General features: G+C 53.7%; 1 protein-coding gene across 1 annotated transcript in view; it reads left to right on the top strand.

Annotated features, from left to right (window-relative positions):
- EFCAB8 (EF-hand calcium binding domain 8) overlaps nt 1–11,814 on the top strand; it is a 38,545-nt gene extending 26,731 nt beyond the window's left edge. Inside the window, exons 18-27 of the mRNA XM_040981639.1 lie at nt 1,332–1,536; nt 2,273–2,485; nt 3,571–3,705; nt 5,467–5,688; nt 6,151–6,297; nt 6,980–7,148; nt 9,719–9,851; nt 10,123–10,318; nt 10,405–10,503; nt 11,234–11,814. Coding sequence (XP_040837573.1) covers nt 1,332–1,536; nt 2,273–2,485; nt 3,571–3,705; nt 5,467–5,688; nt 6,151–6,297; nt 6,980–7,148; nt 9,719–9,851; nt 10,123–10,318; nt 10,405–10,503; nt 11,234–11,641 — 1,927 coding nt within the window. The 3' untranslated portion in view covers nt 11,642–11,814. The remainder of the gene's footprint in view (nt 1–1,331; nt 1,537–2,272; nt 2,486–3,570; nt 3,706–5,466; nt 5,689–6,150; nt 6,298–6,979; nt 7,149–9,718; nt 9,852–10,122; nt 10,319–10,404; nt 10,504–11,233) is intronic.
- The last annotated feature ends 1,798 nt before the right edge of the window (nt 11,815–13,612 follow it).

The following is a 13,612-nucleotide window of genomic DNA, read 5'->3' as shown; positions in this document are numbered from 1 at the left end:
GCTTTCCCAGGCCACAAACAGGGAACCAAATGGGAAGTGGAGTGGTCAGGATACTAACTGGCACTCATATGGGATCCCACACATGCAAGGCAAGGACTTTAGCCACTGAACCATTTGTGCTGGGCATTGGCTTTAAAATCTAGGCCCAAAGTCTCAACAAAATGTCATCTAACTTAGGGTGGGATTCGAGGTACTGTGAGAGCAATCCCTCTGCAGCCATGAACCCGTGACACATGTGGTCTGTGTGCCTCCACAGGCCTTGTTGGCATCTGGCACTCCTGACAATCAATGACTTCTTCCAGCCACAGTCCCACCAACATCCTGTCCAGGATTGTTCAGGTGTCCTCAGCGATGACTGAGGTTTCTCCATAGTTTTCTTCTCCCTTGGACTCTTCCCCAGAATCACCTTGAACGGGCCATGCAGGGCAGCATCAGCTTTTTCTGGCCTGCATCTCAGAACCATTCCCATCTTTTCCCCAATACCCAGCCTCACAGCTGCTTCTGTCATGCTGGGCAGAGTGTGTGTGTGTGTGCGCGTGTGTGAGACAGCCGCGCCTTGCCTCTTGTCATGCTTCTGTCTTGGCCCTCTCAGGCTGCTTGCTGCTGCAGAGTACATGGAGCGGGTGAACAGACGTCTTTCAGCTCTGGAGACAAGTGTCAGAGCAAGGTGCAGGCAGATCCGGCTTGGAGACGGCCAGCTTTTCATTGTCCTCTGCTGAGGCCCAGAGGGGCAGGGGGACTCTCAGAGGTCTCTCACAGGATGCAGATACCCTTTAGGGGGGCTTTGCTCTCATTCCTTCCCCCTCAAAAAGCCCCCCGCTGCCTTCTCTCTCAGCAAGGATTGGGTCTGGAGATTTGAATGTGGGGGAGTAACTCAGATTCTCTGTGTCGGGGGGCCAGCAGTAATCGAATTATTGCATTGATAATTATGGGATGCCTTGAGTGCTAGGTCATCTGTGGGCTGACCAGACCTGACTGAGCCTGGGATGGGTGGAGTGTGGTTTAGAGAGGGAGGAGGAGGATGGATATGTGAACCGCAAGGACACAGCGTGTGTAAGGTGCCTCTGGGCGAGCCCTGATTTCCCTTCTAAACCTTAATTCTCCCCTATCATCTGAGTGTGGGAGATTAAAATGCAGCTATAAGATTAGTTTGTGTAAAGACCCCAGGACAGGGGCTTGCTGGTGGGCACAGAGTGAATGAGTCAGCAAGGCAAAGCTTGACCCTTGGAGTTGCTCCCCAGTCCTCTAAGGGTTTGCAGTGTCCCCCGCCCCCCAACCACAGCGCGCCAAGGCTGTGTGCTCAGCCCGCGTGCCCTTGGCCATATTCACAGGTTCCACAAGACCAAACACATGATCCTGTGCTCCCAGTGGCAGACCTTCCACAAAGAGGATGTCCTGAGTTTGGCCAAGTACCAGAATCAGTTCCTGGGGACCTCCTCCTACAGCGGGGACATCCTCTTCTGGAACACCAACATGTACAAACCCATCTTCAACTTCAATGCCTCCAAGAGCCCTTTGCCCTTGCAGCCCAAGAAGGTGTGGCCTGTAGGAGTGGGCAGTCCTGTCCTGTGGCTGTCAGGCATGGGCGTGGGGAGTGCCCTGGGAAGTAGCGGGATGGGAGTTAAGCAGTTTCGAGGATTCCCTTCATGTGACAGCTGGGGAAACAGAGGCACAGAGAGGTTAAGCACCTTGATGAAGGTCACACAGCCAAGAAGGTTGGGTGCACACTTGCCTGTGTGACTCCAGAGCCCGATGGTGGCTATCCTGTCCTCTCTAGCAAGCAGCTGGGTCTCCAAGGTGGTTGCCATCTCACCCAGATGGCTGTTGCATTCTGTGTCCAGGGCAGGGACTTGGAAAACCATCACACAGTGCAATACATTAACAGATAAAAGGTGGGTGGAACTTGGGACCATCACCTCGTACTGTGATTTTCCCAGTGTGTTAGAGGTACGTGGTTCTTGGAAGCTGCCACAGTGAGGGCTTCTGGTGGATGGGCTGCCTGCAGTGAGTTCAGTGTTTTTTCTGGTTTTCACTGTGGTCTTCTGTTAAGGGTATACCTCCGAGGTCATTGGGAACACCATCCATCTTGCAAATTAGGAGACTGGGTCCTGCCTGAGGGCACATGGGGCGTTAGTGGTGGCCCCGGGGTAGGGGTGGCTAGAAACTGTGTGAGGGTAGTGGGAGGCCTCCAGTGCTGACTTTGGGTTGAAATGGTTTGGAATTTTGCATCAGGACACTGACATTGTAGGGGCTGCCCCTCTGCCTGGTGCAGGTACAGGAAGTGGACAGCTGCCTGTCTGAGGACCACAGAACTGACGCGTCCTGTGCTGAGCAGAAGGTATGGGTGCACAAGGTCCCCAGGAAGCTCACAGGCCCTGGTACCAAGACTGCGACCAGCGCAGTCCTGCGACGGAACCTTATGTCGGCACCACCTGTGATGAGACACTGGAAAGAAAAGGAGCGGGAAAAGGCCATTGTCCAGCAGGTGGGTGCAGCAGAACGCCCTTCCGCCCGGCCACCTGCCCTCCTAGCTGCCCACTTGTCTGCCCTTCATCCAGCTGCCTGCCAGCCCACTTTGATCTTCTCATAGGGTGTGCTGTTTCCCTTTAGGTCTGCCAGCCTGCTGGGCCAGGCAGGGGAACCCTGCCTTTAGCCCACCATCTCTTACCTGCCGCCTCCCCATGCTGCTCAGGCCTGACCGCAGTTCTTCCCAGTATGCAGGCATTTCTGGGCTTGAAAGTCTGAAGGCTTAGAGGCAAGGACAGAAGGGGATAGACCCGAAAACTTAGGATTGCATTTAGCTCCTGGGCTGCTTTCTCAGCCCTCAAACTTGAGCCTGAGCCCTGGCCGTGGCCTTGTCCCAGGTACGAGGGGAGCACTGGTGGCAGGAGGCTGGGGGGAGCCTGCAACATTCTCTCCTTGGAGCCGAGGCTGCCAAAGTCTAAGGCTCAGGCTCAGGAGATCCACCTTCTGCCCTGCCATGAACCCCGTAGTCTGCCCTGGAATGATGCCTTCCAGGAGCAACCAGCAGCCCACTTTTTCGGGGCAGCAGGGAGAAAGAGCTTCCCTTTCCTCCTCAATGTTTGGCCTCAGGCTCTGAGCAGTCTGGTGGCTGGTTCCTGCCCCAGGGGGAACTTGGGCAAGATGCTTCCTCCCCCTAGTGCAGACCAGGCATCCCACTGGCTAGACCTAACTCCCTTGTGGTCTGTTAGTGAGTGGCGCTTTGGGAGCTGCGTCACTCTTAGCTCAGGCCAGTCCCAGGGTCTTTGAAGTAGCAGGGTTATATGTTCCTGCATTGAGATGCTCCAGGGAGGAGGGGCAGGAAAGAGAGATAGCCTCACCCTTAGGACAAACTCAAGTCTCCTCTGAATTGCTGCTTGCTGACAGAGTCCCTAGCATCAGAACATCCTAAAGTCCAAGGCTCACTTGGGTGTCTGTCAGCTTCTCCACGACAGTATGTCCACAGAGGGGTGCTGGCAGAGCGCTCTTTTGCTGTACACCTCTCCTTTCTGTCCCTGTGGGGAACGGAGCACACTCAGGGGAACCTGGGACACCCATTACTCTTTGCAGGCCTCCTTCAGTGCTGGCAGGATGAGGGTGACATCTGTACTCCGGGGCAAACAGTCTCTCTACAAAGAGGCTGAGAGGAAAAGAGGAGAATTCCAGAAGAAGAAGTTACTGCAGTCCAACGCATCGGTGGAGAAAGTAGGTGTGCAAGCCAGGGCATGCATGTGATAGAGCTAGGGATGGGCAGGCGTGCAAGCCAGGGTGTGCATGTGATGGAGCTGGGGGTGGGCAGGCGTGTAAGCCAGGGTGTGCGTGGGATGGAGCTGGGGGTGGGCAGGCGTGTAAGCCAGGGAATACGTGCAATGGAGCTGGTGGTGGGCAGATAGGCTGGGGCTAGGAAAGCAGGCTGTGTGGGCCTGTCTGTATATACTTCATATCTTACAACCTGGCAGAATCCATTTTTTAGCTCTAGCCATATATATTTTTCTTTTTTGGTGGAATCATGGAGTTTTCTACCTATGAGACCATGTCGTCTGCATACAGAGGTGATTTTGCTTCTGCTTTTTAGCCATTTATGGCTAAGTGCTCTGGCTAGAATCTTTAGTACTCTGTTTAATAAAAAGTGATGGTAGCGTGTCCTTGTCTTGCTCATTTTGATCCTAGAGAAAAAAAAGCTTAAATCTTTATGCTGTTGAAAGTGATTTTTGCTGTAGATTTATTTTCTCATTTGGCTTTTATTGAGTTGAGGTAGTTTCCGTCTGGACCTAGTTTATAGAGTATTTTTTTTTTATCATAACATTGAATTTTTGTCAATTGCTTTTTTTCTGAATCTGTTAAGTCATGTGAGTTTTGCTGGTTTCTTCTCCATGTGGTGTGTTACATGGACTGATTTTCCCGTAGTGAGCTATTTTTGTATCCCACGAGTGAACCCCTCTTGGCCTCTGTGTGTAATCCTTTTAACATACTGCTAACTTGAGTTTTCTGGGTCATGGTGGAGGATTTCTGACAGAGCTGTTCGGCATGGAATGTTGGTCTCTCTGCAGTTTTCTTACAGTGCCTTTGCCTTTGGTACTGGCCTAGTTCCTGGCCTTATGAGATGCGTTACGATTTGTTTGTTACGATCTTGAAATTTTTGGAAATGTTTTGATGGCTATTGTTAGTTCTTTAAACACTTGGTAGAATTCAGCAGGCATGTCCTCAAATCTGGGGCTCAGGTGTTTTGGATGCAAGCATCCCTGTGACTCTAAGGGTCAGTGAGGCTCCCTGGTTATTTGACAACATATTCTGGAGATGCTCTAAGTTCCCCCTTGGCAGGCATGAGGAAGCCATCTGTTTCCCCTGCCAAGCCTGACGCTCTCTGCCACTCTGATTGCGCCACCGATGCCAGTGCCAGGCAGGTGGTCTTTTCTCCTCCTCCCACCGTGGCTTCTGCAGAGGTCACAAGAGAGACATGTAAGGTGCGCATGAGCAGAGAGGTTAGTGAAGGGCATGACCAAAGCCAGACTTGAACGAAAATTGGCTCAAATGTTTTCCTTGCATTGGCTGGAACACTGGGGTGCTTCAGTGCAGATGGGCGAGAACATGAAGGGGAGTGCGTCTGCTGAGTGCTCTGGGTGGAGGTGGAGTCTGAGGCGTTGGAGCCCTAGGACAGGTCAAGCTTCTTGTGTCTTCACTCATCAGGCGTGCACTGTATGTCAGACCCTGTTGTAGTTACTGAGGCTGCAGGAGTAAACAGGACGTAAACCCCCTATCCTCAAGGGATCCTAGTCAGGTGTGGCGCTCCTTGTCACTGCTAGGGATGAGGGACGCTATCACTGGGATCCTTCCTACTGGGCGTCTTGGAATTGGGGACCAGGTAGAAATGGTGACTTCTCTGGGTACCCTAGCCACGTGTGGTGATGACTTGGGTATGCTCCGATTGGAGCCCTGTTGAGCTGGGCCCACCTCTCTCGTGCGCAGATAATCTTCCTGCAGACCAGGCCTCGCCTGCCGCACACAGCCGCCTTGCTGAGCAGCTGCATGGATGGGTTCATCTATGCCTGGTCCATCCATGGCAACGGAGGCCTCCTGGGCAAGTTCCCTGTGGAACTCAAAGACCACGAGAATACTGTGGTGGGCGCCATGGCCACAGATGAGAATGACTGGATCCTCATCACGGGAGATTGTAAAGGCAGCATCAAGGTAAGGCAGCATCAGGCTGAGGGCCTATGCTGCACACTGAGGCAGAATGGGCATTCAGGGCCAGGACTGGTGCCTGCTGAGCATCTGGCCACCTCTGCTGTTCAAGCATGGCCCCAGTGGGGTTGGAGGCATTGTAGATTTCATTAGGGGTCCCTTCCTGCGCTGGTATCCCAGGTCAGTGAGTGAGGGGCCTTCCCCAGTGAGGCCCATGCTCCGTCCCTGTCACTCTGCTTTGTACGGAACCTGTGATCAGTGGTGTCAGAGCTGATTCTGTGCTGGTTGTTGGGGGAACATGAGGCAGGTCATACCCTGCCTATTAACCAAGTGGACCCTCAGACCTTGAGTGGTGACGTTTCCCAGGTGTGCCTCCAGCATGGACAGGAACATCCTGTAAGGGGCCCATGGCTCCAGTTGCGGTTTTATCAAGGGGTGTGTGGCCACAAACCTAAACTTTTTGCCTAGATCTGGGACATCAAGGATTACTGCCTATTCGTTGGCCAAGCTGGGATGAGCAGTTCTGTTTCTGAAGCTGAGAATAAGTTCCGGGTCCTGATTCCTAAAAGGCTGCAGATCAGCACCCCGTACTATGTTCCTCTGAAGGAAAAGGAGGTAGGAATCCCTGCAGGTTACTGTGTGCTTTCGAGCCCCACTTTAGCGCCAGGGCCATGGTTCCCTCCTGGGATTGTAAATCTTTGGTGTTTCCTGTTCATGGCTGTCAAGGAAGTGAGAGAACCTGTGCCAACCAGAGGTTTTCATTAGCCAGGAAACACAAGAACACACACACACACACATTCTTTCATGTACTTGGATTTTTTGCAATAAGGACTCCTGGAAACATGATTTCTTAAAAAAAAAAAAAAAAAAAGGAAAAAAAACCAGAATATATATGTGCTTTTAACAAGTGCTGTACATTTACATGGCTCGGAAATCACTTGACATTTCCCTGATAACCCGTGAAGTTGAGCAGCTTTTCATGTTGAAGCCACAAAATGAATCCATTGCATATCCACCGGAATGAACATGACTGTGTAAGGACAGATGGTAGCGAATGTTGGCAGCGCCACTGGAACGCCCCCTGCTGGGAGCGGATGGCAATTGCCGAATCATTATGGAGACCTACTAACGGCAGCTACTAAAGTTGAATATATGCCTGCTTTGTGACCTGGACATTCCATGCCTAGATTTACTCCCAGGAGAAATGCATGCACCCTTATTTCGCTTCCAGACCTGCGTACTTCCCATGAGCCCTTGTGGTCTTCATATGGATAGTTTCCTGTGTTCTTGCTTGCAGGTCGTGATGGGCCAGACCATCTCACTGGTTCCTCCCAAACTTCTCATCGCCTGGAGGGGCCATGTGGATAGTGTGACTGACATCCTGTACGTGGACAGCTTCCAGCTGGTGATCAGTGCCGGCCAGGACCGGAACGTCAAGGCTTGGAAGCTGTCCGGTGATGCCATTGGTACGGGTCTTGCTGAGGCTTAGCCAGGCCCCATGGCCCCCCTTGTCCTTGTCACCATTAGAACCTAAGCTGCCAGGGACCTGTTGCCCCGTGGGGAGGGGGTTTTGGGCCGTTGCAGCTGGCTGTGCCCCAGTAGTGTTGAATGTCAATCTGTCCAGTCATGCATCAGCAGTCTCTCTATTCCTCCATCAACTGCCTGTCTGCCCAGAACACACTGTGGGAGAGGGCAGCTCCCAGGCCTCATGTGTCAGATCGTATGTCCAATAAGGCACATTCCTTCTGGTTTTAAAAATAAACTCCATTGTTGTAACATACAAAAAGAATAGCACACAAAGCAAGAAGGCACGGCTTCCGGTGTGTTTGCAGAAACTGAACATGTGTGACATCAGCCATCCAAGATCAGAAACCAGCATCCAGGGACTACCGGTGTGCACCCCACATGTTAGCTCTGGGCTTAGTTTGTTTCTCTAGTTCCTTCAGGTTTGAAATTAGGTCACTTATTTGAACAATTTCTTTTTAAATTTATTTAAAAATTTTTATCCATCTGAAAAAGACATCAGACAGACAAAGTCTCCCGTTTGCTGACTTTCTGCAACAGCCAGGTCTGGGCCATGACAGAGCTGGGAGCTTGGGACTCAATATAGACTGCCCTTGTGGGTGGTGGCAATGCCATCCCCTGCTGCCTGCTGTTGTCGGGGTGGAGCTGGGACTCACCCCAGGCACTGTGTCATGGGATGTGGTCATCCAAGGGCTGCCTCACTGTTGTCCCAAATGTGTGCTCCTCCTTTTACAAGTGTGGCATTTACTGCTGCACAGTTCCCTCACACTCATTCTGCCAAGAAGCTGTGTCCATCTGTGGGTGACATCTTCCCTACAGCCTCGCACCTGCTGCTGTCTTGCTCTGTCAGTGCAGAGCCATTTCCTCTTTGGGTTACTGGCTACATCTTCCTGCCTGTTCACGTGTCACATGTGTTGACTGAGACGACAGGAGCCAAGCCTGGACTCTGTGTACACGGAGACTGTTACTGCTCTTCCCTCTCTGTGGAGATGACTGCCTTAATCCTGTTAGGATTTGACCTGGGACATATCTATCTTTGTCTTTGGTGATTTCCAGGGTGAGGATGAGTGAGTGAGTGAGGGAGAGAGAGAGAGAGAGGGAAGTTTATTTATTTGAAAGGCAGGGTGACCTAAGGAGAGAGAAAATTCCCAAAATTGTTGCATGTAAGCTGTCATGGCTATCAGAACTCTGGCCAGTTCTCTGCTCTTTGGAAGCTTTTACTGCTTGGGCCAAGCCCGGGCACTTACCCCAGGCACAGACTCGGGCGTGTCCTCCAGGGAAGAGGGCAGCTCCCAGGCTTTGTTTTTCATGGAAAGATCGTACTTCTGGAGTTGCAGCTTATCTAGTCCTCATTGCTTCTATAGCACTTCAGTGATTTTTTCCCCAAAAGATAACTTTGTAACATATCTATTTTGTTATTAATATTTTTAAAAATTCTGCAGCGGGAGAATGACCGACCATTCACCATGCCCTGCCTGGGAACAGAACTTGGTATTTCTTGTTTTCCCCATCTCCTTTCTCTTCCAGCCTCATTCCTCCCCATGTCCACCCCAAATTGTGCACTGCCATTACTGTTTCATACATGAGCCTCCTGAAGCCCAAGTGAAGGTTGCTTGCAGGGTTCTTTGGCCAGTAGACCGCCCGTCCCTGACCTGCAGAGAAGTCACCAGAAACAGTTATGGTGAACTTGTCCTTTTATTAATAGCCAAACACAAGCTTATGTAGGTCGGGTAAGGAATGTACATCTCCAGATAGCAACAGTAATTCTATAGGGTATAAATACATATTACACATTATGAGCCTAGCCAGTCAACCTTAAGATCACACACATTGCTGGGAGGCACTGTGTAGCCCACCCATTTCCTTAAGTTTACAATGAATTGGTTTTTCAGGAAGGGTAGGTAGGAGGAGGAGGTGGCCCAGTTACTAGGAAGGGTAGATGGGTGAGGGAGGTGTGCCAGGGGCCTCTAGCCTCCTGTTAACCGCTTAGGCCAAGGCTGGAGGGCCTTCGGGCATCTACCAAGTCCAAGGAGCCTCTAGGAATCTGCCAAATCCAGGAGGCCTCTGGGACACTGAGCTTATGAGGCCTTTAGGTGAGTGCCAAGGCCTGCGGACCTCCAGATGTGTGCCTAGTCCTGGGGGTTTCTAAGTGGGTGTCTCTAGGTAAGCTCTAAAGCCATGAGATCTCTAGGTGTCCGCTGAGGCTCCACCCAGGACCTCTGGCCCTTAGCGTAGACCAGGTAGGCTGAAACCCATCCGGACACTGGCTCTCCCACAGTTGTTCAGTCATTGCCACGGAGAATTCTATTTGCAGGAGAGGCAGGTATATCCTAAGGACTGCATCCTCCTGATGTCTGTTGAGGAGCTAGCTTAATGCCTGGCATGTAGTGAGCACTTATTTATTTGGATAAATATGTGAAGTAGGGGTTAGGGCTCACCAACAGACTGCTGAGAGGTGGGGTGGGGGCATTATGCTGGTCTTCCTTCTAAGTAGGATCTGGTCCTATCACAGGGACGTTTGGCCTGAGTTTGTGGAAGAGACTCCAGGATGCCACACTGGACGGTGACCAGGAGCAGGGTGCAGCCCTCGAGGTGAGGGCAGACTCAGTGGCTGCCGTCAGCAAGAGCCCCCACCCGGAGCTGCAGTGAGTAAGCCCGCTCCCTGGCCATCCCAGCTCCTGCCACACCCCTTCCCAAGGTGGGCTGGCTGTCTCAGCTCCCACTGCGCTTCTCCTTGGGGTGGGCTTAGGACCAATCTGTGGGTATTGGTGGGGGAGAAGTGTGACTCACTGGCCAGTTCTGTCTGGGCTCTTTGTGGTGGCTGGCAGAGGTGAGATTGTTGGGGAGGAGGCCTTGGAAGGGGGAGCCTCCCTGCTTCGCGAGGGGCCCTCTTGTAAGCAGCACCCTTTACCATAGGGATCTCGCAGAGGTCTTGGGGTACCAACGACGAGAGCAGGTGGTTCTGATGGACCTGCTGAGTGCAAGGGAGGATGCAGAGATGGAGGCCTGGGCCAGGCTGCGGAGAATATGCCTGACGTCCCCGTGGACCAAGGAACGCTCCCCGAGTGACATTGAGGACAGCTGGAACCAGTGGGAATCCAAGGGCAGGCAGGTGAGGCTGCACGGTGGGGGGTTGTTGTGGGGGAGGGCAGGAGGGACCCAGTTCTCAACCTTCATTCTTGCTGGTGACTCCTGCAGGTGAGCAAGGTCCTGGGGGCAGCCTACAAGCCCAAGGGGCAGCTGCGGGGCACCAGACGCCTGACCACCATTGTGCCGTTTAGCTGGATGAAGCACCAGGTGGGCTGGATGGAGGCTAGGTGACCTCCAGTGACCATGTGGCCCTGCAGCAGGGTGTTACTGTATGTCAGCATTCCCAGAGCACACAGTTCAGGCATGGGGCTGGCCTGGCAGCCCTGCCAGCCCTGGGTGTTGGGGGCAGGGGGCAGAGGAAGTGCTCCTTGGGCTGTCTCTCCCTGGAGCAGACTAGATGTTACCCCCGTCTCTGACTGCTCATTTGTCAGGTGCATTTACTCTCGTGAGCAGACTCTGGCCCCAGGCACCCTAGAAGGCGGGAGAGGTGCGCGTGTGGCTCTACTTGGGGGTCGAAGGAGGAGTGGGGCTTCCCCAGGACCACAGATGAGCCCCATTTTCCCTCTTGCTGGGGCAGGCCCCCTCCTCTCCCAGCTCTCTGTGCTGCCATTTCCCTGGAGGGGGCGTAGAGGGGTGATTAGTGTGAAAGGAGCTGCTGGCAAGCAGGAGGCATGCCTGGGAGACTCTTTGCTCTATCTAGGGCCCTACTCGAGGTCCATCCAGTGCCCCCATACCAAAGAGATGATCTGTCCTGTTGCTGACCTTAGGGGGCTCCCTTGGTGCCCTCAGCATGTGTTGGGAGGGGTGGAGCCAGTCTGGGGGCACCTGGCTGTGGTCATGAGTGACAGCTCTGGAGCCTTCTGCCCACAGGGAGACCTTGGGCCCTTGCTTTCTGTAAGTCCTGATGGGTGCCCACCTGTCCCTCCTGTGCCCGCAGATCTCACCTCAGGTTTATCAGAGCCTGCACTGCAGCGAGCTGGTGGCGGTCCAGCAGCCCGACTTCCTGCGGCACAGGGCCCTGGGCCACCACGGCCGGCACATCCGTTGGGTGGTGCGTGACATCCCGAGGGACCTGGACACTGCTAGGGTCCAGCCCTTGCTGGAAACCATGACCAGCATGACCATTGCCACCTCCCCCTCTTCCTCCTCGCTCTCCTCACCACCTTCCAGGCTGGTCTGCGGCTCCCTGCAGAGCCAGTCCTCTGCATCCTTACCACGGCCCTGGTCAGCCACCGTAGCGCAGGCCACAGCCTGGTCCCCCAGAGACCAGAGGCAGCCCTGCCCCTTGCTGTTCCCCTGTGGTGATGCCCAAGGGGTCTGTAGGCCGCCCTTGTGTCCTCTGTGAAGGGGCTCCCGCCTTAGGGACTAAGGCCCTGCCCTGTTCTCTGACCTGCTCAGCAGTGCTCCAGGTCCCTAGGGGTCCTGTCTGGCCCTGGCTGCCCTGCCCTGCCCTGGGATCTTGGCTGATGTGGGTCTGCCTGCTCTCTAGCTGCACCTGAGTGTGGAGAAGAAAATAAATATTCTCAGCTGTGGGAATCCCACGAGCAGTGGGGTCAGCTGTAGGGTGCTCCCCTTGCCTGCAGGGGAGTCTCTGAGGCCAGCCGCGTCCATTCCTTCAGGTGGCTGGGGCTGGAAGCAGTGGAAACTGCTGGTCTCTAGGACCTGAGGCCAGCAGTGGGGTATGTGGGCCCTGTGCCCTTTGCAGCATCATCCCTTCCCAGTTTGTGGTTCCGATGCAGTCCTTGGTCCCTGGACAGCTGGTGGTGGCTGTTGTCAGTCCCTGCCACCATCCTCAGAGGAACTCTCCATGTGCCCGTGGCACTCTTCTCTCATTGGAAGGACAGTAGCCTTGGACTGAGTGCTACCCTACTCCAGGGTGACTTCCTTTTAGCTCGCGACACCTGTAGGGACTCTCTTCCCATACCCAGTCACATTAGGTGGGACTGAGGGTTGAGACCTGTATCTTTCCAGAGGATTCAGTTTAACCCGTAGCCGACTCTAACTCCTTGCTCCTTGTTTGAGGGGCAGTGGGCAGTCCCAGACCTCCCAGACCCGATAGAGTGTCAGTTCCTTATGTGTGTGTGCATTGAGGTTGTGTCCCACATGGGCTTGGGCAGAGCGGGTACTGGCATGAAAGACCTGGAGGCCTTCCTGTTGCTGGGCATGGGCACCATCCCTGGTTGTACCAGGCAGTCTTTAGGGTATCCCCTATGCCCTCCCTGCCACCCCTCCCTCTTGGGTCTGGTGAACCTTAGTGGCACATCCGGTTTTTGTGGGGCTTAAAGCTTACGGTGAGGATTCCTTGCATTAAGAAAACAAGTGTACAATAACAGCCACACACACACGGGGCCCAGGACCTTGGCCAAGCTTGGGGGCCGGAGCCAGGCTTCATTAACTCCCGGTAAGTCCACCCTGGCAGTCCTTGCGGTCTCAGCCTCAGAAACACTTGCTTTTTTGTGGCAGAGCTGGGAAGGCGCTGGGAGAGTGGGCCAGGTGAAGGCATTGCCTGTCTGGGCTGAGCTGAGCTCACCGCAGCCCTCCCTGAGTGCTCTCATACACCAGCTCCTTCCAGGGCCTCTGTTGCTCTGTGTTGGGGGCTGGGAGCTGCACACCACACAGCAGCTCAGAGGGACTCCTCTTTCCTCGTCCTTCCCACCCACCAGCAACCATGGGTCAGTGTGGCCATGATGAAGCTTCAGGGACTTAAGATGTATTTGAAAGACACATATACACACACACAACCGCTGCCCCTCTTTCTTCCATCCTCTGGTTCATTCCCCCAAATGGTCACAGGGCTAGGATTTGCCCAGACCCAAGCCAGGAGTCCAGAGCTCCATCTGGGTCTCCCATGTAAATTCAGGGACCAAGCACTTGTGCCATCCTCCACTGCTTTCCCAGGCCATTAGCAAGGAGCTGGGTTGGAAATGGAGCAGCCAAATGCAGTGATATGGGGCCTTAGCATCAGGGTAGTTAAATAATTTGAAGAACATAGATATTTCTTTCTGCTGGTCATTCCTCAAATGGTCATGAGAAAGCTGAGAGCCTGGAGCTCCATGCAGGTGCTCCACGTGGGTGGTAGAGAGAGACCTAAGTACATTCACCTGCTGCCTCCCAGGGTGCATGTGAACTTGAAGCTGGGTGAGACGTGGAGGCAGCCTGGGTCCCACAGCCTCTGATGCTGGAGATCCTTGCTTGGAGCCTGCAGTTTGCAGTTGCTTGCCCCGGCTCTGTCTGCATGGGCCCTTGGCCACCATCCCTTGGACTCTCCTGATGTCGGAACTCCTTGCACTGGATGACATCTAAGCAACATCTAAGC

Source organism: Ochotona curzoniae, unplaced genomic scaffold (genome assembly GCF_017591425.1).
Source record: "Ochotona curzoniae isolate NIBS_2020 unplaced genomic scaffold, NIBS_Ocur_1.0 contig_3520, whole genome shotgun sequence".
NCBI lineage: Eukaryota > Metazoa > Chordata > Mammalia > Lagomorpha > Ochotonidae > Ochotona > Ochotona curzoniae.
This window is presented reverse-complemented; position numbering and strand designations above follow the sequence as displayed.